Source organism: Doryrhamphus excisus, chromosome 19, assembly GCF_030265055.1.
Source record: "Doryrhamphus excisus isolate RoL2022-K1 chromosome 19, RoL_Dexc_1.0, whole genome shotgun sequence".
Lineage (NCBI taxonomy): Eukaryota > Metazoa > Chordata > Actinopteri > Syngnathiformes > Syngnathidae > Doryrhamphus > Doryrhamphus excisus.
Genome location: NC_080484.1, coordinates 9917350 through 9938071, shown reverse-complemented (window position 1 = coordinate 9938071; position 20722 = coordinate 9917350). Strand labels below are relative to the sequence as shown.

The window sequence follows — 20722 nt, the reverse complement described above, 5'->3', positions numbered from 1 at the left end:
GCAAAATCGAGGTTTTAGCCATTTTAACGTCAGCATAAGTGTTTATATATGTGTCTACCATGAAAGACGCAAAAAAAAGTGCTAGTATTCTCGTGTTGGCATAATAGTGTGAAGTATTTCTATAAATACCTACCTCTGAAAATGCTTAAAATGTTTAATAGCGGTTAGCGTCTGCTAAAGTTCATGTTCATGAAAATGGCAAAAAATGCTATGATGCTTAAGTTGTCATGCCAGCAATGTTAGCATGCTAACACCTAGCATAATAGCGTGAAGTATTTATATAAATGCCTACCTCTGAAAATGCTTAAAATGTTATACAGCGATTAGTGTCTGCTAAAGTTCATGTTCATGAAAACAGCAAAAAATGCTATGATGCTCAAGTTGTCATGCCAGCAATGTTAGCATGCTAACACCTAGCATAATAGCGTGATGTATTTATATAAATGCCTACCTCTTAAAATGTTTTATAGCGGTTTGTGTCTGCTAACGTTCATGTTCATGAAAATAGCAAAAAATATGCTCAAGTTGTACTGCCAGCAATGTTAGCATGCTAACACCTAGCATAATAGCATGAAGTATTTATATAAATGTGTACCTCTGAAAATGCGTAAAATGTTGTATAGCATTTAGTGTCTGCTAAAGTTCATGTTCATGAAAATAGCAAAAAAATGATATTATGCTCAAGTTGTCATGCCAGCAATGTTTGCATGCTAACACCTAGCATAATAGTGTCTACCTATGAAAATGGCTAAAAATGCTGTCATGCTCATTTTAGCATGCTAACACCTAGCATGATTGCGCTAGGTGTTCATATACCCCCCCCAAATTGAATCAGTTTTCCCATATCAGAATGTTTCAAGTTATTTTTCACACAGACAAACTAACAGCTAAACGCTGGCAAAAACATGAGCTCCACGCTACAATTATTTCTTGCCACCTTTTGTTATCAGAAAGTTAAAGCAACAGATGCTCAACCGACGTCAGCATTTCAATATTAGAGTTAATGAGTGTGTTAGCTAAGGCTTCACACCTTGCCGTGTGTTTCAATGACCCCCCCACCGCTCCTGGGTGCTGAAACCCTTAAATTGGATCTCTTGCCATATGCGCAGCTGCCTCATTCTTTGTCAAGGCTTTCCAAATTACGTTATCTAGGTCTTCATATTCCATAGTCGTTGCTTTTCCCTTAATCTTATATTTGAAATAAAATTTTCCAATATTCCCACCTCCTCCATTGCCTGTTGTTGATTGGTGATGTGTTCAATGAGAATGGGTTTTACGTAATTGATAGATAATTATGTAATTTTATGTGGCCTGAGCAGGCAGAAGTGAACTCATTGTAGGATGAAGCTGCATCAATGGAGCGGAACAGGACATAGCAGCACGGATGGAGGGCTTGGGCTTCACAGGTCCAGGTCAAGCATACCAAACCCCCCCCACGTCCTTGTTTCTGTGCCAGCCGGCCCTTCATTGTTCCTTTCTCACCCTCATTAATTTGGAGAGTTTGGGGGGTGAGTGATGTCTTACTGTAATTGCTCATTTGCAGCAGCCTCCTGCAAAACGAGTACTCCTTTTCCCTCCACTGTGCAGGGTCTAAAGCGCGACAGAACCTCCCTACAAAGCGGCAGCATGGGTCCACCAGGTGGCGGAGGCGCCGTAACGATGAGGAGAGGAAGCTACGATGAAGCCGTGGCTTCTCTGCGACCTGTGAGTGGTGCTTCATTGACTCTAACGCCAACCTTCTATGCAGCTACGAAAAAATAACCTTTATTTTTCCTCCCTACCTCAGTGGCGTTCCACTTGTTGCTGCGCTTGTCCACAGTTGTGTGAATCCACTTTTATATTCCGGGTAGAGAATATGCCTACCTTTGCATTTTCTCTGTAGTCCTACTTTTATTTTGTTCAGCTTCACTGTTCATTTAGAGCTCCAGTCGCGCCTCCATGCTCGCTCCACAGGGTTGTGCGTGTCAATTTTTTCTGTCTAGGTCCTTGCATTCTCTGCATTTTCTTTGTAGTCGTGCTATTATTTTGTTGCTCGCTCCACAGAGTTGTGTGCGGCAATTGTTATATTGCATGGTGGCGGCCTGCCCACATAGAAGCTTGCTCCACAGGGTTGTGTGTGTCATTTTTTTCTGTCTAGGTCCTTGCATTCTCTGCATTTTCTCTGTAGTCGTGCTATTATTTTGTTGCTCGCTCCACAGAGTTGTGTGCGGCAATTGTTATATTCCATGGTGGCGGCCTGCCTACGTACAAGCTCGCTCCACAGGGTTGTGTGTGTCAATTTTTATATTCCGGGACGCAGTCTGCCTATACACTCGCGGTTTCTCTGAAGTCATACTTTGAATTTGTCCAGCTTCACTGTTCATTTAGAGCTCCAGTCGCCTCCACGCTCGCTCCACAGGGTTGTGTGTGTCCGTTTTTTCTGTCTAGGTCCTTGCATTCTCTGCATTTTCTTTGTAGTCGTGCTATTATTTTGTTGCTCGCTCCACAAGGTTGTGTGCGGCAATTGTTATATTCCATGGTGGCGGCCTGCCCACATACAAGCTTGCTCCACAGGGTTGTGTGTGTCAATTTTTATATTCCGGGAGGCAGTCTGCCTATACACTAGTGGTTTCTCTTTGAATTTATCCAGCTTCACTGTTCATTTAGAGCTCCAGTCGCCTCCATGCTCGCTCCACAGGGTTGTGTGTGTCAATTTTTATATTCCCGGGAGACAGTCTGCCTCGGTCCTTGCCATTTCTCTGCATTTTCTCTGTAGCTATGCTTTTATTTTGTCTTAAAGTCCATCTTCACTGTACAATTAGAGCCCACCCCATGCTCTCTCCCACAGGGTTGTGTGTGTCAATTTTTATAGTCTGCCTATACACTAGCGGTTTCCCTGAAGTCATACTTTGAATTTGTCCAGCTTCACTATTCATTTAGAGCTCCAGTCGCCTCCATGCTCGCTCCACAGGGTTGTCAGTTCTTATGTTCTGGGGCAGGGGTCAGCAACCCGTGGCTCTTCAGCCTCTTTGTTGTGGCTCCCTTTGCAATGCTAGAATATTTTTATAACACCATGAATGACCATGAATGCATCCTGGCTGAGTTCTGACTGGTGATTGGATGACCATGAGGAAGGCAAGGGAAGCCAGTGTTTTTCTGCCTGAGTTGGTTGAGATGTGAAATACCCCCCCCCCCCCCCCCCCCCATGTGGTAAAGTAACCAGCAATAAAGTAGAGATTATAATTCTGCACACTCCACAGTGTTGAGTGTATCAATTTTTATTTAACTTCTCTGCATTTCTGCTATAATATTCTTGTTATTTCGTTTTAAACTCCAACTTTACTTGGCATTTAGTCAAACAATGTTCTCTTAAGCGTGTGTCCATTTTCATGTTCCAGGAAGGCAGTATGTAAGTGTTCTTGCTGTTTCTCTGCATTAGCGCTATTGTAGTCATCTCTGTGTTCATTCCACAGAGCTGTGTGCATCCATTTTAATGTTCTACCAAGCCAGTGGTGCTGTGTTCTTGCTGTTTCTTTGCAATTTGTCTATAATTGTCAATTGATTTGGTTGTTACTCGAGCTTCACTTGACATTTAACATTCCACTTCTGCAATGTGTGTTTTTTCTTTTGCAGCATTTCCGAAATATGGCTCAGAGACGACGGTCTGCTCCGTCGCTGCTTTTGGGGAAGGCTTTGGCCATGTCGTGGTCTCCAATCAGGTGCATGGAAAATTTAATCACATTAAGCAAATTATTTGTAATGATTCAATTGCAAGTGTGCAGTAAGTGTTTGTGAGAGGAATGCATAGAATGCTTCAGTTTTGTCAATGGCCTAATTAAGTCTCTTTTGATTGCAGTCTGATTTTTTCTCAATTGCTCAAATTGTGACTCAATCACAGTGAAGTTGTAAAAAAAACAAAAACACACAATAGACTGAATCTTATTGAACCAACATGCAATTTACTTTTCATTGGCACATTGGGAAAATAAAAATAAACCAAAAAATAAAACCCCTAAAATGTTGATAATAACACAAAGCTTTTAAGTATATATATTTTAGCCTTTTTTACTAAATACAAAAACATACATATCTCAAAGTGGCCCCTTTGATGTAGGGTATTGAAAAATAAATAATTGTCATTATTTATTGGTGCGACATAACACACCCACTAGCTGTTTTCGTCACATTTCTCCACGTGTGGGAGTTATTAAGAGCAATGTGGGGTTGTATACAAAGACATCACGTAATTTAAATTGAACACGATTTCCGTGCATGCTTCAATGCAGAAAATTGCACTTCCACAGAGAGACTAGCTTTAGTGAGTGATAAGAATATCCACGTATTGTTTTTTCTTTCTCTTTCTCTTTATTTAGCCCACACATACACACATTATTAAGACTTCTTCGGATGTTCGGAGTGTCCTTGAATGCACATGGCGGCCGTCCAGTGATAATGAGGAAGTGTAGTTCTAAGGTTGCGCGGACGAGACGCGTTTGTGAGTTGAAGATAAATATATTTTGTTGGAATTGCACTGCAATTGATGTTTTCGGGTCAGAATAAAGTTGTAAAAGAGCGGCATACAATGTATGTGTGACTGTGGGGAGCATAGACTTACATAGATGCCACATCGAGTGGGTTTTGTCGCTATGATATATCAACGTCACCGTCGCCATATTGGATGTGTGAATGAATACTAGTACATGTCAGTGGCGTAGGCTAATGTAAATAGGCTAATGCTAGCCTACTACTAGTAGTGCTAATTAGAAGAAGAATAATGATGATAGTAATAATAGTAATAATAGGCTAATTAATCATGTCATTATTATTATTTTTTATTATTATTAACCATAACAGAATGGTTGCAGAGCTTGAGTTTGGAGTGTAGATTGTGTGTAGTTGTGTAAATTTAATTGTGGCCTAAAACAATTGAGTATCTCTCCTAAATCTATCCAAAAGTGGGAAAGTTATATCTTGTTCTTTATTTGTTATTTTTGTTATTTTTTTGAATGTCTACTACATTCATTCATATCCTGTGCATCTCCAGGGGGCTAGCCCCCCCCCCCCCCCCTTAAATGTTGTTACTTCCATAAAGTGCCTTACTACACGCACACAAGTCAACAGTTAGGTTCCAAAAACAATCACCATCACATTGTTACAAAAACAAGTGTATTTGTGAGTGTGTGAATGTATAAACGAGCATTTAGCGCTCCATTCAGCGTCTATTTGTGTCTATGATGGAGCATGCGTAAATTACACACAAATTTTAAGAGCCATTTCAATATGTAATGTTGGCCACTATAAAACATTATAGTTATTATAGTTATACATTATAGTTATTTCAGTAATGGGTCCAGTCTAAAACAGGTGTAGAAAATGACGTGAGTAATGCTCCATTTGCAAAGGGTTGCATGAATAATACTGTAACTGAGGGCCGGGGGCTTGAAATAACATCCGATATTCGCCCCTGACAGAAACCTTTACGGTAACGCCCTAACTCCTACAATAGACAAAGGTCAATCCCCCCACTGAGGTGCAAAACTTGTGACCTTTTACTTGAGTGGGACTGTAGCAGCACCTTAAAGTCATAAAAAATGTTTTATCATAATGATAATCTGATAGATGTGAGTGTAAATATGAGAAAATTAAAAAATAGACCTATTTGAATTGCATTATGCTGTCCAGGTAACAAGTCAAAGTGACACAATGAGTTGAAAACAATGCACATTTATGCAAATTAGGTTATTTAAGAGTGATTATAGGCTTTTGTGAAACTTAAGAATGTGAACTACTTTCGTTGTTTTGTTGGGGTTTTTGTTGGACTTCGCCCACATTGGTTTTAAATTTGGCCACCTTTTTAAGAGACGGGAAAGTACCACACTTGCTTGCATTTACATTTCTCTATACACACGTGGGTTGTGCCGTGACCAAAACTAGTTTCACAATTCTTTGCATCTACGGGATTTTCTTTGATTATCCTTGAGACATTGTTGTTTGGTGTAAAATAATGATCGCTGACACTTAGCTCTGACTCGGATGTGGAAGATATACCTTAAATCTGTGCACAGTCTGGGGAAATGTCATGGCAGATTAAAACAATCCTTTTATATTAAAATTCAAAGCTGGTTGAGCTCTAGTTTGATGACAACAATCAATAACAATGTTAAGACGGCTGTGTTTGAGTTTCCCCCATAGCAGTGCCGGGGCGATGGTGTTGAGTTCTCACCATGCTCCTAGTGGTCTCCAGATGAAACAGGGCCCTTTATACAACAATTAGTGATATTTTGGAGGTGCTAATAAGTGTTTGTGATCTCCCACAGGGAGGAAAGCTCCTGCTGGGTATCAGTGGAGCAGAGCCCTTTCGTCCACGGCCTCACCGGGGAGAATGGCGAGCTGCTGCTGGACGAGTGCGTTCAGGTGACGGAGGGTACGAAAACCAGAGGGAGACAGCTCTTCCTCTTCAGTGATGTAGTTGTCTTTGCTAAGCTCAGGTAAGAGACCTACTGTAGTATGAAAAAGTGTTTACCCTTTTCTTGATTTCTTATTTTTTGGTTTGTCACAGTGAAATATTAGTCAATGACAACACTGGTTTTAAATGAAACCTTTTATTATTAAGGAAGGGGAAAAAAATCTGAGCCCACCCAACCTACACGGCCCTGTGAGAAAACATAATTGCCCCTTAAACCTAATAACTGCAATTAAGCGTTTGTTGTCATTCAGCCACTTAGCAACCTAGCATGTTTTTGGAATGTGGGAGGAAACCGGAGTACCCGGAGGAAACCCACGCATGCACGGGGAGAACATGCAAAGTCCACACAGAGATGGCCGAGGGTGGAATTGAACCCTGGTCTCCTCGTTTAACCATGTTTTCTGGGGAAATTGAGACAAGTTTTAATGTTCTTTTTGCTCAGCAGTGGTTTTGGTCTTGGAACTCTGCCATGCAGGCCCTTTTTGCCCATGGTGGAGTCATGAACATTGACCTTAACTGAGGCAAATGAGCCCTGCAGTTCTTTGGATGTTGTGGGCTCTTTTGTGACCTCTTGGGTGAGTCTTGTGGTCATTTTGGTTGGCCGGACACTTTTGGGATGGTTCACCACTGTTCCATGTTTTCACCATTTGTGGATAACGACTCTCAACGTGTTTTGCTGGAGTCCCTCCCTTAATAATAAGTAAAGTTTCATTTAAAATCTGCATTTTGTGTTCAGTTATGTTGTCATTGTTATATATTATATATATATTATATATATATTATTATATTATATATTATATATATATTATATATATTATTATATTATTATATATTATATTATATATTATATTATTTTTGTTGCCAAAAAATAAGACATTACTAGGAAGAGAGCAAACACTTTTTCACATCAATGTCTGCATCCATCCATCCATCCTTCCATCCATTGTTCAGGGTTCCAGGGAGCTGCATCACGGACTGGTTGCCACATATACAGTAGAGACAGACAACCACTCACTCCTGTCTCCGTACTTTGTATTTCATTCTAATATGACATATTAGACATGGGAGTACCACAACAAGGACAGTGAAAGGGGAAGTAATGGTGTTTTTAGAGCTGCGGAATGCTAGGGAATCTCCACACTCACCAACTGTCTGTGTTTACTAATCGTAAATGTCTTAAATTAAACAGAAAACCCCCGAAGGTATCATGTGTGACTTACACAACAAGGAGTATTGACTGAATTTCACTTCATTTTATTGTTTTTGATGTTTTTTTTACTTTACTACTGATTGAACAGTGCTCACTGTTTAATTGAAAAGTGTCCCATGATAGCTTTACATTATTTGAAGTCCTGCTTTCATGGTTTCTAAGAATCACTCACTAAATGTCAGGTTTATGAAATGACTCAGCCGGGTACATGTTTTTTTTTCTCATTTTTAAACAAGTATAATAATGGTAATGACAAATAGTAACACCCTTGTTTGTTGGCAAACATAGATATAGACTTTCTTTATTGTCACTGCACAATAACACAGCAGTGAAATTGCCAACGAAATGTCGTTGCTGTGCAGGTCCACTTGCAGCTACCGTGTGAAGCACAGAGTCAACTTGGAGGACGTCTGGCTTCACAGTTTTGAGGATGACGCCGAGTACGAAGGGGGTACGGCGCAGGACGCAGACTTTAGGACGACCCTCGCCTTGGCTTGGGGTGCCACTTTTTGTTTGGTGTGTTTCATGTGAGTATTTGTTTCACATTTATAGTCACTATGGTCAATTGTGTTTAGTCTTGTGTAATCGTACATTCATGTGATCTCTGCTACCTTCATGAAATAGGTAAATAGCAAAGAGAAAGTAGCATCATGAGACGAGATGGGAAAACAGGAACAATGTACTTTCTTTGGAAATGCTACATATATTTGTTAATAAATACCCACTTCAGAAAAATATCTCTCATAATGGATGCGAGCAATCGTGTCAGTGAATGCGACATGATTCTAAACATTGTTGCTGTCTTTTTCCACTGATGGATGTACAGTATAACAAATCGAGTGGGAAGTGGAGGATTCTTTTGGTGGTTTGTGGTGTGTGTGGGGGGGGGGGGGGGTGTACGCCGTGACGTAGCTTCCTGTTCCCGTGACTGAGTTACACTTTCCACCTCGGCAAAAGAGCCCTTGACAGATCGCGTGGGCTTAGTCCTCCTTTGATATCACAGGGGTTAATAGAAACTCATTGCATGTCTTTTATTTGGATTGCAGCTCTCCTGAGGTGAAGGAGCGCTGGTTCGATACCCTGCAGAGGTAGGAGACTCTATTATTTGTATTTTTTGTTGGTGTTTAGGGAAGTTACATAATAAACAACGTGGACTTTCGAAGCAGATTTGATTATTGGCTCTGATGGAAATTTCAGTACATTATTATTTTTTGTTTTATATAATTAAAAAACAAATTATTGTTTTTAATATTATGTGTGGGCTGCACAAGTGGTTAGCACGCAGGCCTCACAGCTAGTAGACCCGAGTTCAATTCCACCCTCGGCCATCTCTGTGTGGAGTTTGCATGTTCTCCCCGTGCATGCGTGGGTTTTCTCCGGGTACTCCGGTTTCCTCCCACATTCCAAAAACATGCTAGGTTAATTGGCGACTCCAAATTGTCCATAGGTATGAATGTGAGTGTGAATGGTTGTTTGTCTATATGTGCCCTGTGATTGGCTGGCAACCAGTCCAGGGTGTACCCCAACTCTCGCCCAAAGACAGCTGGGATAGGCTCCAGCATGTCCGCGACCCTTGTGAGGATAAGCGGTAGAAAATGAACGAATTAATAATATTATGTGTCTCCCGTGCATAATATAATGCAATAATGCATAATAATTTTAGTTGACTGACTGATTTACATTGTGTGTATGCAAGCAGACTAAAAAATGACAAATTTCTAAAATATGTTACATTTAATGAAAAGACATTAAAGTGCAGTTTGAATTTGATTGGATGAGAGATGAAACATCAGAAGGTCAAATGAGTTCAGTTGATGCAACTCATCAGATAAAGAAAAACTGCCATTCAAAAATATTTAAATATACAAAGAACTTTTTTTCTGATTAACTGTGTAGTTTGATAACCTGAAGGACATTTGCTCTGTTGACTACCCCCATGCTGGGGGCGATCGTTTGAAATCTCCACCCTGTCCGCTGTACCGTCACACCTAGGAGTATACAATGTGGGTAAAATTCTCCCGCGTAATCACATGACCTGCCATGGACGAGACTCGCTCTCATTTAACCCGCGCTCGAAGCGCCCTCGTTCTCTCCTTTTCCCTCTCCTTCCCACAGCACCCACGCCATTCCTGAGCTACAAACGATATGTTGCGTCCCCACTCGATGTCCTTCTCTTCCCATTCATACATGACAAAGTGTTCTTTAACACGTGGCGCTGTATCAAGAGAATAGCTCGCGCAAGGACGTGAGGCGCATTCATGGACATCGGTTCTTTCCATCACCCACTGAAAACAAGTCAACACAAGTTGACAATCACTTCCGTAATGAACAAGTGGTTCTGGTTGATTGGGAACCACTGATAAGGTGTTCTATTGAGATAAAACTGACAAATCAGCTAATATTTATGTATTTTTTTGTTGTTTCCATAGCAAAATTAAAGACGCAAGAGCCAGAGCTGGTTGTGCTCCTTCTCATCAGGGCGTCCTCATGAAGGTGTTAGGTGACATCAATGCAGTAAGTCTTAGTCTTAATGTTTAATATATAATTATAATATAATAAATAAACAGTCATTTATATTATAATCTAATATTATTGTATTCATATTTTCTAAATATAATGAAAAAGATTGATCTCTATTGTCTTAGACTAAAACTCTCATTGGAAGCAGCATGGAGCAGATAATTGACCTACCACTTGATGTAAGTTATAAACCTGGACATTTATACAGAATACTTGTTGAAGTATGTACAAAAAAAACAATTACTGCCTCAGTATAATGTATAATGGGGAGTCCAATGCCAATACATTTTTGACTTATTTCTACAATGATGATTTTTTTCTGATTTGTTTTTTTCTGACTGTTTTATTTTGTTGCCAGGGCGATGTAAATAGTCAAGTTCTGTCAAATCTGTTGAATAACCAAGAGGACAAGCTGACGCAGCTGCATGGTGAGTTCACCGCACAAGCACTACTTCCTTTTGCAGATGTTCCTCAAAGGCAACTGTGTAGCAGGGAGGTACCCTGAAAAATGTTCCACATGCGCGCTGGCACAAGAGCATACTTAAAACCGCATGTACTGAAAAGGAAATCCAAAAGTGCAGAGATGTCACAGTCTGTTCTTGTGCATGATACAGTATAATGCGGCTTCGAACAGCGCCATCTGAAATGCATACATTTGCCAGGCTGATGGATGAAACATTTTTGCCTCCATCAGAAACTAAGTGGAGCTTGGTGAGGAAGCTGAAGAAGGGATCTAGTTTCATCAGCAGAGCAACTCGACCGGACAACAAGACTCAGATTTTTGGACAGTCCCTTTGCCAACTGTGCCCAGATGACAGCTCGCTTCCCAAACCCATCACCGTAAGTCAACCTGACTCTGACAGATGGACTCTTGTTTTTGTCTCGCTTGGCTTCATCTGTTGATGATTAAGGACAAGACAGCATCTGAGCACATATGCTACCTATTGATTAGCGGCGCGCACACACACACACACACACACACACACACACACACACCGAGCATTCACCTTGATTCTCTCTCGGCAGGAGATGCTGCTGTTGCTGAGGAAGAGGGGTCCGTCCACGGAGGGAGTGTTTCGGAAGCCGTGCAACAACAAGAACATGAGGGACATCAGGGACAGGCTCAACAGAGGCCTGGAAGTGGACATGGAGGCTCAGCCTGTTGTTCTGCTGGTTGGGCTGCTCAAAGTATGTTCCTGCTCTGGTTTGTGAAGACACGTACCTTGATGTGCAATCGTTATGCAAACTTACAGTACTTTAGTCGTGTTACATTCACTTAGCCTACCTTACTTTGTGTCTACCCTACCTGTTGTGTTGTATTGCGTTACCTTATGCAACGTTTAACTTTCATTCCCTCCATCCACTTTACCTCATGTCACGTTACGTTGGGTTACATTGCCACATGTTGTGTTACCTTATGTTGCATTTCAGTACATTGCCGTATGTTGTTCTGTTTTACCGTATTATATCTGCTGTGTTACATGGTGTTACTCTGTTAGGTGAGGTTGCATTACGTTACCTTTTTGTACTGGAATCCTGTCCTGTTATGTGCATTCCGTATTGCGAAAAAGTGTATTTTTGCTTTTTTTTACTTTAAAATTATCCCCTCAAAATCCATTTTTAAATTTTATTATATTATCTGGAGATTTATCTGTCATTCAAGTTTTAGAGCTTTAAATGGGGATTTTTTTCAACTGACCCTTGGGCAAGTGCAGCAATTAGATTTAAACTGTTCCTGTGATTGACTGTGATGATGTCCATCCAAACCAATTTTCTATACTCGACTGTTATTACAGAGTTTTCTCAAAGAACTTCCTGGTAGCCTGCTGGTCTCTGAGCTCTTTGACGAGTGGATGACGGCTTTGCAGACGGCAGACATCCAACAGAGAGGACTGGAAGTTAGAAGGTGGCCATTCATTTGTATTGTATAGAGTGTAGTTCAACATGAAATCTGTTGGTGTTTTTTTTTGCATTCATGCGGTGACACATACGCGGACTTTCAAACACGACCCACTTCTCTTTTTCCTGTGACTAAAAGAAAGAAAGAGAGAGAGCGCCAAGCTAAAACATCTTGTTCTCCTCCTCCAGGGTGGTGGACAAGCTCCCGGGGCCAAACAAACTGCTCTTGCAGCACCTCACCTGCGTTCTCCATCATGTCCTTGAGAGCTCTGACATCAACAAAATGGACGCCTACAACCTGGCAGTGTGCATCGCCCCTACGCTGCTGCAGCTGGAGGTCGCCCCCCTTGATGAGCAGAAGGAAATGATGAAAAAGGTAGTTAAAGGTTTTTGCTTTGTCCTGATGAAGCCTTTGAAAGCTGACATTTAACACCGAGTTATCTTTCTTTCTATGTACAATGCTAAAAGGTCACAGAGCTGACCCAGTTCCTGATTGAGCACTGTGAAATCCTCGGAGACAATATCCCTCATCTCTTGGATACTGATGAAGGTGCGCAACTCATAAAATGATTAGAGTTAGCAATTCAAAAAGGGGACGTGGTAATTCATGTAGCGGCCTTTTGCAGACTCCGTTTCCTCCCAGCATCACGACTCGGCGTACGACAGCACCGATCCGGACGGAGACGGCGAGGCCAGAAGGAGCGGCTCGTCTCCCTCTCTCAGTCTCAGCATCACCATGTCTTCGTGCTCGTCCGACGGCATCTTCACTCCCAAGCCTCCTTTCAACCGTCGCTGCTCCGAGCCCATCATCCTGCCCTCGGCTGATGTGGAGAACCTCTGCGGCCATTCCAGGAGCCATGACGACTGCTCTTTGGAGAACTTTGACAGGCAGCCTTTGAAAAAACAAATCTCAGATGATTCCTTTTGGCGCCGGGGACAAAGAGGCGACGCTTCCGGTTTGTCATTTTCTGAACTGAACAGCAGCTCCAGCAGGGACCAGCGGAGCCACACTGGGAATCAAATCATGGACTCCTCTAGCTCTTCCCTAGAGAGCGCGACCTCCAACCAGTCTGAGGGCTCTGTGTTCACCAGCTCCCCAGCAGCATCTCCACCTTGCTGCAGGACATCAACGCAGCGTGCTTCGAAAACTCCAGATAACCCCGATGAGAAGAGACGCTCACATTCACTGAGAGCCGCTTGTAAGGTGTTGATGCGGACCAGGAGCTTAGGAGGCTTCAGCAGGAGCAGCCTGAAGAAGGACCCCCAGAATGAAAACACCTTCCCTTGTGAAACGTTCCAGGAGGTGTCTCCGGATGATCCCAAGCAGCGCCCGCTTTCAGCCATCATGGTGTTCAGGCACGTCGACAGCAGGCTGCCTTGCAGGCCACCGTCCTACGAGCAGGCAGTACACAACACGCCTCTCCCTCCTCAGTATGGATCCATGACTGTATACGACGCCATCGCTCTGGAGAGAAGATCAAGCCACGCCATCTTGTCCAGCTGCTCTGCCAATCACCATGTTGACATGCGGGAAGAAGGTGTGGAGCAACGTCTGGTCTTCCGCCAGAGGGCTATGTCTGAGTCTGTGTCTGCTGGGCATCGGGAGGCGGCGTCACGGAGATGCAGCCAGCCTGTGTTTGAGGACTTCTCATATGTAAAAGAGTCCTACGTTTGACTGAACATTAAACCGAGTCATTAAATCTACTTTTCCCTCCCCTAGTAACCTACGACATGGCTGCAGTTTGATTTGAATTTGATCCCCCCTCCCCTCTGCCTGATAATTGTCCCTCAGCAGGACATCGTGCCCCCATTGCTACACTGTGTTCATTCATTTTGGAGCTATGACATAACTATGGCAGCCCCATAACAAGAGAAAGCGTGTTTCCAGGCTGCAGTCATTATAAACTGCTTTTCTGTCTTTGTGCCGCCATTCAAACATGTTCATACAGTTCAGTGCCTTTGTTATTCCTCATTCTTTCACCTTGAATGAATGCTATGTGCTATGTGCTGCCGTCCAGGTATCACTACATGTGTAGTACTTTTTCAGAGTACAAAATATGTCTAGAGTATTGATAGATATTTTAGTCTATCGAAATGAAGCTATTTTAGTTTGTGTTGAGTCAAATGTCCAATGCTGGAGCTACAGAGTTAGCTTGTTTTTATTGCTGTTGGTAGCAGTCATTTTGACATACTAGTCCAAGAGTAAATACAGTGAAACATCAGTTAGCGTCATTAATTTCAGCACTAACTACAATTTTTTGCCATAAGATGTGATGCTAATTACTTGCAAATTTCTTTGGCTGTGATCAATAAGCCATGATCATTTTTCAACATAAAACAAAAAATTACGCTAACCAGGGCCTATGCTAACCAAGGTTTCACTGTACACTTTGCAATGGTAAGTGTATTTTATTGTCGCATTGTGTGTAGTTTAAAACTAGTATTTTAATGCTAGTATTTTAATAGTACGGTACTTTTACAAGTACTTTACATTTCACTGAATGTATGTGGAATCTAAGAATGAGGTGTACGCTAAATAGTAGTCTTTTGTTGGAATTGTATGCTTGTATTCTGACAAAGAGACAGAGAAATCGAGCAGTGCATCATAAATTTAATGATTGCTTAAAACTTTTGTTTTTTTCAAATCAGCACCTTGACCGTCTTTGTCCCACTACATGAAATCACATTGCTGGTGAAGCTTTCTTTATTTGTGTGACGAAAGGTACAATAAAATACATAAATCACAGAGTTGTCAGACATTTTGCCTCAGCGTAGTCTGTAATATTTATTTACCACTTTCTGTTGAAATTGTATTTGTTGGGATAAATCTGGGTATGAAATCTCACGTGTAAATTGTGTGCTACAGTCCCTTGAATCTTTGAATAACAGTCAAGATATTCTTTGGTTCAACATGTCTTTGCTACATGTGTTGTCTAACACTGACACTTGAAAAGGAAACCACACAGTCACATGGACGGAATTGGTTTTTCTCTGAATTTTCTTTCTTCTTTTGAGTGACGTGGTGTCCTTTTTCCTTCCTTTGTAAAGCACGTAAACGCATTGACAACAACAATCCCTGTGGTCTACACTGTACATACAACAACACAGCATAATATGGTTATAAAGTACAGCAAATGAGCAAATTATGGACATGAAGGCCATTTGGAAGCCATTATTGTAAATAAAGTAGGGCATAATAAGCAAATAACTGAGACACAACGGAATACACTACTTGGCTGCAACCAACAGAAGCGCTGTATCAAGCAGACACTGGCATGGAAACAGGAGTGCAGAACATTCAAAGAGGGTTTCATCGCATTCAATATTTTAATAGTTAAGAGCATAGAATACCTATTTACAACCTTCTAAATATGAGTTTTAGTATTAGAGGCCTCAAGATATTAAATAACACCCCTATAGTTACTTTTACACTGCACAATATAGTAGGTATAATAAGATATCATGTAGATTTACGCATGTTAGCATTGGGGGAGTTTTGTTTTTTTGGGACTTTTTGCAGTGGCTGTTGTCTCATGTTTTCTGAATGTCCTAAATTTGTATTCCTATATAGTTTAGGTCATTTTAATGCTTGAAAATGCTCAACTTTTGCTTAAATATGCATATTTTTTTTTACTAATAGGCCGTAGTATATTGAAAAGAGTAAATTTGCGCTGTCTTGGGGGGATATAAGGGGTTTATGTGGTGACAGTGGCATACCTACATACCATATATTAGAAATTCCAGATTGACACTGTGCATCAGTACATTTTGCTCACTGATTCTTCTCAGAAAATGCCATTTCAAAGTTGAATCAAGAGGGTGGTAAAGATGGTGGCATGACATAGCGGCAGTAATTGGACAATGGCCGAGCTCCTGCAAGGAAAGAAAATGAGCTGGTTAGCCACCTTACATTAACTTTATTGGTCAAGCTGGGAGTGAATCAGCCAATCAGGCTGGATTGTAAGTGCTCTTCTACTCGTTACACTCATTACATAACATCTGTGGCCTTTCAGTGGTATGATTTTCAGAGTGGCTGTCATCAATTCATGGAATCTCTGGGGAGGAAACTAAAGGCATGCGGTGGAACGCCAACTGTGGTTTGCATATCAGCGAGGAGTTTTCATTCATAAATTAATATTAAAGCGCAAAAATGCTGCATTCATGCAGAAATAGTAAATTGTATTTCTGCTAATCGGCGGTTGAGTGGTTAGCGCGCGGACCTCACAGCTAGGAGACCAGGGTTCAATTCCACCCTCGGGCATCTCTGTGTGGAGTTTGCATGTTCTCCCTGTGCATGCGTGGGTTTTCCCCGGGTACTCCGGTTTCCTACCACATTCCAAAAATATGCTAGGTAATTGGCGACTCCAAATTGTCCATAGGTATGTGAGTGTGAATGGTTGTTTGTCTATATGTGCCCTGTGATTGGCTGGCCACCAGTCCAGGGTGTACCCCGCCTCTCGCCCAAAGACAGCTGGGATAGGCTCCAGCACCCCCGTGACCCTTGTGAGGAAAAGCGGTAGAAAATGAATGAATTTCTGCTAATATACTCATTAAAGGCCTTTTGCCTCCATAACAAGTCCTCCATATGCTTATCACCTGATTCAAAGTCTCTGGTGTCTTGACATCATGTGACAACACTGCCTCCACTATGTTTATGTGGTATGCTTTGGATCATAATTTTGACTTCTCACGTCACAATGTCAAAAACAAATCTCTTCAGTGTTCCATGGAAATTAGCGAGTCAGACATTATAGAAATCCTTCACCAGCCGGGTTTGATGAATCAATAACAAGAATAGCTCTGTGAGCCGTGAGTCACTCTTGTCAGACATCCGCAAGACACTACTACTCGATAGGACTACCTTTGGGTGTGTATTGATTTGTTGACTCAGTAGCTTAGACAGTCCTGTGTTGCTCAAAATATCCTTGTACCATGTAAACAAGTATGAGAAGCATGCCCTGTTGATTGCGTAATCACAAAGGATGCAACTGGCCGCAAATTAATGAAGAGAGGCTGGAAAATGTAGGAAGCTACCATTTAAGCCTTTGGATGGGCCACAACAATAAGTCAGCGCTCAAGCATAACAATATGGCAGCGGTGAATGAGCGCATATTTTGTGTAAAGGCCATCAAAACATGTGACAGACATATGTTGGACAAGGTCGTCACCCGCTGTAGCTGGGTTTGCTTAATTTTGTGTGGAAAAATGACATGACTCTTGGTCATTGGCTGTTATGTAAGAGTGGAATAATGATTTTTTGATTGTTTATTTTATGGAGGCTAAAGCGACTCCTCTGGCCAGAAGATGCCATTACAGCTTGTTTCATTTCTTGGTTACCGTTGCTAAGGTAGCTTGTCCTCGTGACCCAGCACGAGCAAGCTAATACAAGCATTAACACTTTTTAAACTTTTTAATAAGACATGCCTTGATCAGATTTCATTACACTTTTTAAACTTTTTAATAAGACATGCCTTGATCAGATTTCATTATTCTGTTACTAGAAGTGGATATTTAGCAGTAGTCTTCATGTTTATTTCATGGAGGTAAACTTTTTAATAAGACATGCCTTGATCAGATTTCATTATTCTGTTACTAGAAGTGGATATTTAGCAGTAGTCTTCATGTTTATTTCATGGAGGTAAAGCGACTCCTCTGGCCAGAAGATGCCATTACACCTTGTTTCACTTCTTGGTTACCGTTGTTAAGGTAGCTAGTTAAGTGTCCTCGCGACCCGGCACGAGCAAGCTAATACAAGGATTAACACTTTTTAAAAACACGTAAAAAACATGTCTTTTGTTTCACACAGCCAGAAAGGCACGAACGAAACTTACACCTTCTCCAGTCGGCCTAGACCTGTTGAGAACCGCTCCAAATACAGAGAACTACCGACAGAAAAGTAGGTTTGTTCCGTCACTGCTAATGCTAATGCTAAACCGGAAGTCTCAATCTTATGAATTGAACTTTTTAGTGACGTTTTGGTGTAACAAAACGGGCAGGTGATTAATAGAAGCGTTATTTCTACATTTCTTAAGCAGTGTCATATTAAGCAATGTTATTCCGCCACCTAGAGACTATGCTGTGTTTTGGCAATAGTAGTGTATCTGCTAACCATTCAGGAACAGTTACCCTTGTCAGTAGATTTAGGCCATAGTTGTAATTCAGTATATATTTTTAAATAAACATCATCCACGAGCCTTTTGAGGCTTTTTAATTTTCATGCTGAACTAATGAGCTGTTTTGTCTGCAGGGCACAGGGCAGTAATTATGGAAACATCATGTATGATCGACGTGTCATCAGGGGAAACACTTATGCTCAACGCTTCATGTCAGCTGTAGGTGTATTACAATAATATATGATTAAATGTTTGCATTTTAAACATTGCATTATGTTCACTCTGTGGCAGATGGTGCAGGATGATCTGGCTGAAATCCAAAGACAGCAAGAGATCAGGCGGAGGGCCATGGCTCGGAAAAAGAGGACCGGGGAGCCCCAAAGATCTGCAACTCCAGATGCCGTGCAGGGCAGAAAACACAATGTAGTGCAAACAGGTTAAGTGTATCCTCATTAACCTCTGTTTGTATTCCATAATGTAGTCTGTTGTGAGAGTCTGCAAAGTTGTGGTTTCTTTTTAGAGCTTTACCTGGAAGAGTTAAGCTACGTCATAGAGGTTTCACATACTGAATCCCAGACTGATGCTTTCCTGGACAGACCAGCATCTCCGCTCTTTATACCTGCCAAATCTGGCCAAGATGTTGCAACGCAAATAGAGGACGGAGAGGTGTGCAAGCCACTTAACAGTGCACTGTATACTTGATGGGGGGGAGGCCTATTAAAGACATATGTCTTATTTTTGCATAGTTGTTTGACTTCGATAGAGAGGTGCAGCCATTGCTGGAGGTCCTAGTGGGGAAGACCATTGAGCAATCTCTCTTGGAGGTGATGGAGGAGGAGGAGCTGGCCTGTCTGAGGGCCCAACAGAGGGCCTTTGAGGAGATCCGGAATGCCGAGCTGGCCGAGGTGCAGCGACTCCAGGAGCAGGAGAGGCGGCGGCGGGAGGAAAAGGTAATGCAATGGAAGTTATACTTCATTTACACTATGTGATGATTAAGCATTATTTTTTGGTATAATTTTTTTGCAGCGCATATTGCAAAGTTAACAGAGGTACTTAATAGCATTCTGTCTCCAGGAGCGCAGAATTTCCCAGCAGGAGGAGGCGCTGAAGAGGGACCAAGAGACAGTGGAGAAGATTGCGGCACGGGCCTACACCCATCACTATCTGGCTGACCTTGTACCCACCGTCTTGAAGTCTCTGAGGACCCACGGCTTTTTCCATGACCCTGTGGAGAAAGGTGAGTAATACCACCACTCAGTAATGATGCATTCATGCTTACCTGTTTAAATTATTTTCAGATATCGAGACAACTTTCTTCCCATGGTTGATGGATGAGGTTCACAGCAATTTAGAGAAGAGGAACACGGCAAGGCAGCTTTTAGACAGTAAGTTTAAAAGCATCGCAAAAGTATACAGTATAAAATAACATCTAAATTCTAGTGTTATAATAGTGGTTGAAAAATAAATTACACATTACAACACCAGGGGGAGCTACAATCAGCCAGTTACCTGTTTGGCTTTCTCACTTTTTCCGCTACTACGCTGCCATCTAGTGGCCATTTGTAATTATCACATATGTAAAAATGTGTTGCATTGAGGGGATTTAAAAAAGTTTCTATCTTACTTGTTCATTTCAGCACTCATCCATGATGTGGTCCAGAAAAGACTTCCACTCTACACACACTTGGAGTCACGGCAAGATGACAAGTAAAAGGCTAGCTAAAAAAAAAAAGCTAAAAAAAATAAGTACTTTTTAAAATGTTTGTGTCAATTTAAGTACACCCACGCTTTTATCACTCACCTTATTTGTATACTTAGGTGTAAACACACATTTTATCTCAAGTATGCAGTTTTCACGTAGCTACTTGTCGGTACAGCACACTTAGAACAGAAATTACTTATGGTTTGGCACAAATGTAAGTGGTCCTCTTATACGACTCTATTTTAATACCGTAATCCTATTGGTTTAGATCAACTGTGGCTCCTCCTCCTTTTGGGCTTTTTGGGCGGAAGACACGCATGAAAGAGTTGCATTGACCTATCGTACCTATGTTTTAGGGGTGCACCAAACACAAAGGTTTTTTTTTATTACATAAATGATATACTGGAAACAATGCCATTCATTCGGTATGAAAAGCCCAACAGGTCGCCTTTGACGTCACAAACATAGAATGACGTGTCTGATGGCTTTCATGTGTAAATTTCATGTGTAATAAAGAAAAAGATCAAGAAAGATGAAGGTGTGGAGGGCCTTGCCCAGTGGGTGAGGCAATTTTCACCACAATTCGAAGTCACGTATCACTCACAAAGCATTCAACTTCCGGTGTGCTTGCTTTTGAGTACCACAATAAAAGTGCTTCAAATAGAATTTGTCTGATGTTAATGTGTATTAGTTGTGGACAAAGGTAAAATATCCGCAGCTGTATTGAAACACGAAATATTTAATGGGAATTTTGTTGAAATTATATTAATAAGGCGTCTTTTTAAGGCCGCCCTCTTACATTGAAAATCAACTTTTGTAATTTCCTGTCTTGT

General features: G+C 41.5%; 2 protein-coding genes and 1 long non-coding RNA gene across 8 annotated transcripts; 2 read left to right on the top strand and 1 right to left on the bottom strand.

The window, feature by feature from the left end:
• Positions 1–1552: 1552 nt before the first annotated feature.
• Positions 1553–14823, top strand: tagapb (T cell activation RhoGTPase activating protein b). Of its 2 annotated transcripts, XM_058056614.1 has the most exons (14): positions 1553–1704; positions 3613–3698; positions 6297–6467; positions 8018–8182; positions 8702–8743; positions 10085–10169; positions 10301–10354; positions 10534–10603; positions 10870–11015; positions 11202–11363; positions 11972–12081; positions 12264–12450; positions 12543–12624; positions 12701–14823. In XM_058056614.1, the coding sequence occupies exons 1-14, from the start codon at positions 1627–1629 to the stop codon at positions 13747–13749; spliced, it is 2487 nt and encodes an 828-aa protein (XP_057912597.1). In that variant the 5' UTR covers positions 1553–1626; the 3' UTR covers positions 13750–14823. The 2 variants fall into 2 exon arrangements, with proteins under 2 accessions (XP_057912597.1, XP_057912598.1); XM_058056615.1 differs by lacking the exon at positions 10301–10354.
• A 1138-nt stretch (positions 14824–15961) lies between these two features.
• Positions 15962–20108, bottom strand: LOC131107008 (uncharacterized). 2 transcript variants are annotated; one of them, XR_009120179.1, is made up of 3 exons: positions 19989–20108; positions 19812–19906; positions 15962–19412 (listed from the first exon to the last, which is right to left on the bottom strand). It is a non-coding gene; the product is annotated as an uncharacterized LOC131107008 (long non-coding RNA). The 2 variants fall into 2 exon arrangements; XR_009120180.1 differs by having other exon boundaries at positions 19812–19920; positions 19989–20076.
• rsph3 (radial spoke head 3) lies at positions 16126–20538 on the top strand. 4 transcript variants are annotated; one of them, XM_058056620.1, is made up of 9 exons: positions 16126–16302; positions 17882–17970; positions 18322–18406; positions 18479–18623; positions 18708–18853; positions 18934–19137; positions 19262–19424; positions 19486–19572; positions 19825–20538. In XM_058056620.1, exons 3-9 carry the CDS (start codon positions 18350–18352, stop codon positions 19896–19898), a joined length of 876 nt encoding a protein of 291 aa, XP_057912603.1. In that variant the 5' UTR covers positions 16126–16302; positions 17882–17970; positions 18322–18349; the 3' UTR covers positions 19899–20538. The 4 variants fall into 4 exon arrangements, with proteins under 4 accessions (XP_057912603.1, XP_057912605.1, XP_057912604.1 ...); XM_058056622.1 differs by having other exon boundaries at positions 17882–17974; XM_058056621.1 differs by lacking the exon at positions 16126–16302 and adding an exon at positions 16769–16941 and having other exon boundaries at positions 17881–17970.
• The last annotated feature ends 184 nt before the right edge of the window (positions 20539–20722 follow it).

Coding starts and splice junctions, on each gene's coding strand:
- tagapb (XM_058056614.1), top strand. CDS start 1,627: ATGGGTCCACCAGGTGGCGGAGGCGCCGTAACGATGAGGAGAGGAAGC. Junction 3,699..6,296: donor ATGTCGTGGTCTCCAATCAG/GTGCATGGAAAA, acceptor GATCTCCCACAG/GGAGGAAAGCTCCTGCTGGG. Junction 11,364..11,971: donor TGCTGGTTGGGCTGCTCAAA/GTATGTTCCTGC, acceptor CTGTTATTACAG/AGTTTTCTCAAAGAACTTCC.
- rsph3 (XM_058056619.1), top strand. CDS start 17,707: ATGGAGGTAAAGCGACTCCTCTGGCCAGAAGATGCCATTACACCTTGT. Junction 17,781..17,880: donor TCTTGGTTACCGTTGTTAAG/GTAGCTAGTTAA, acceptor TGTTTCACACAG/CCAGAAAGGCACGAACGAAA. Junction 18,624..18,707: donor ACACAATGTAGTGCAAACAG/GTTAAGTGTATC, acceptor GTTTCTTTTTAG/AGCTTTACCTGGAAGAGTTA.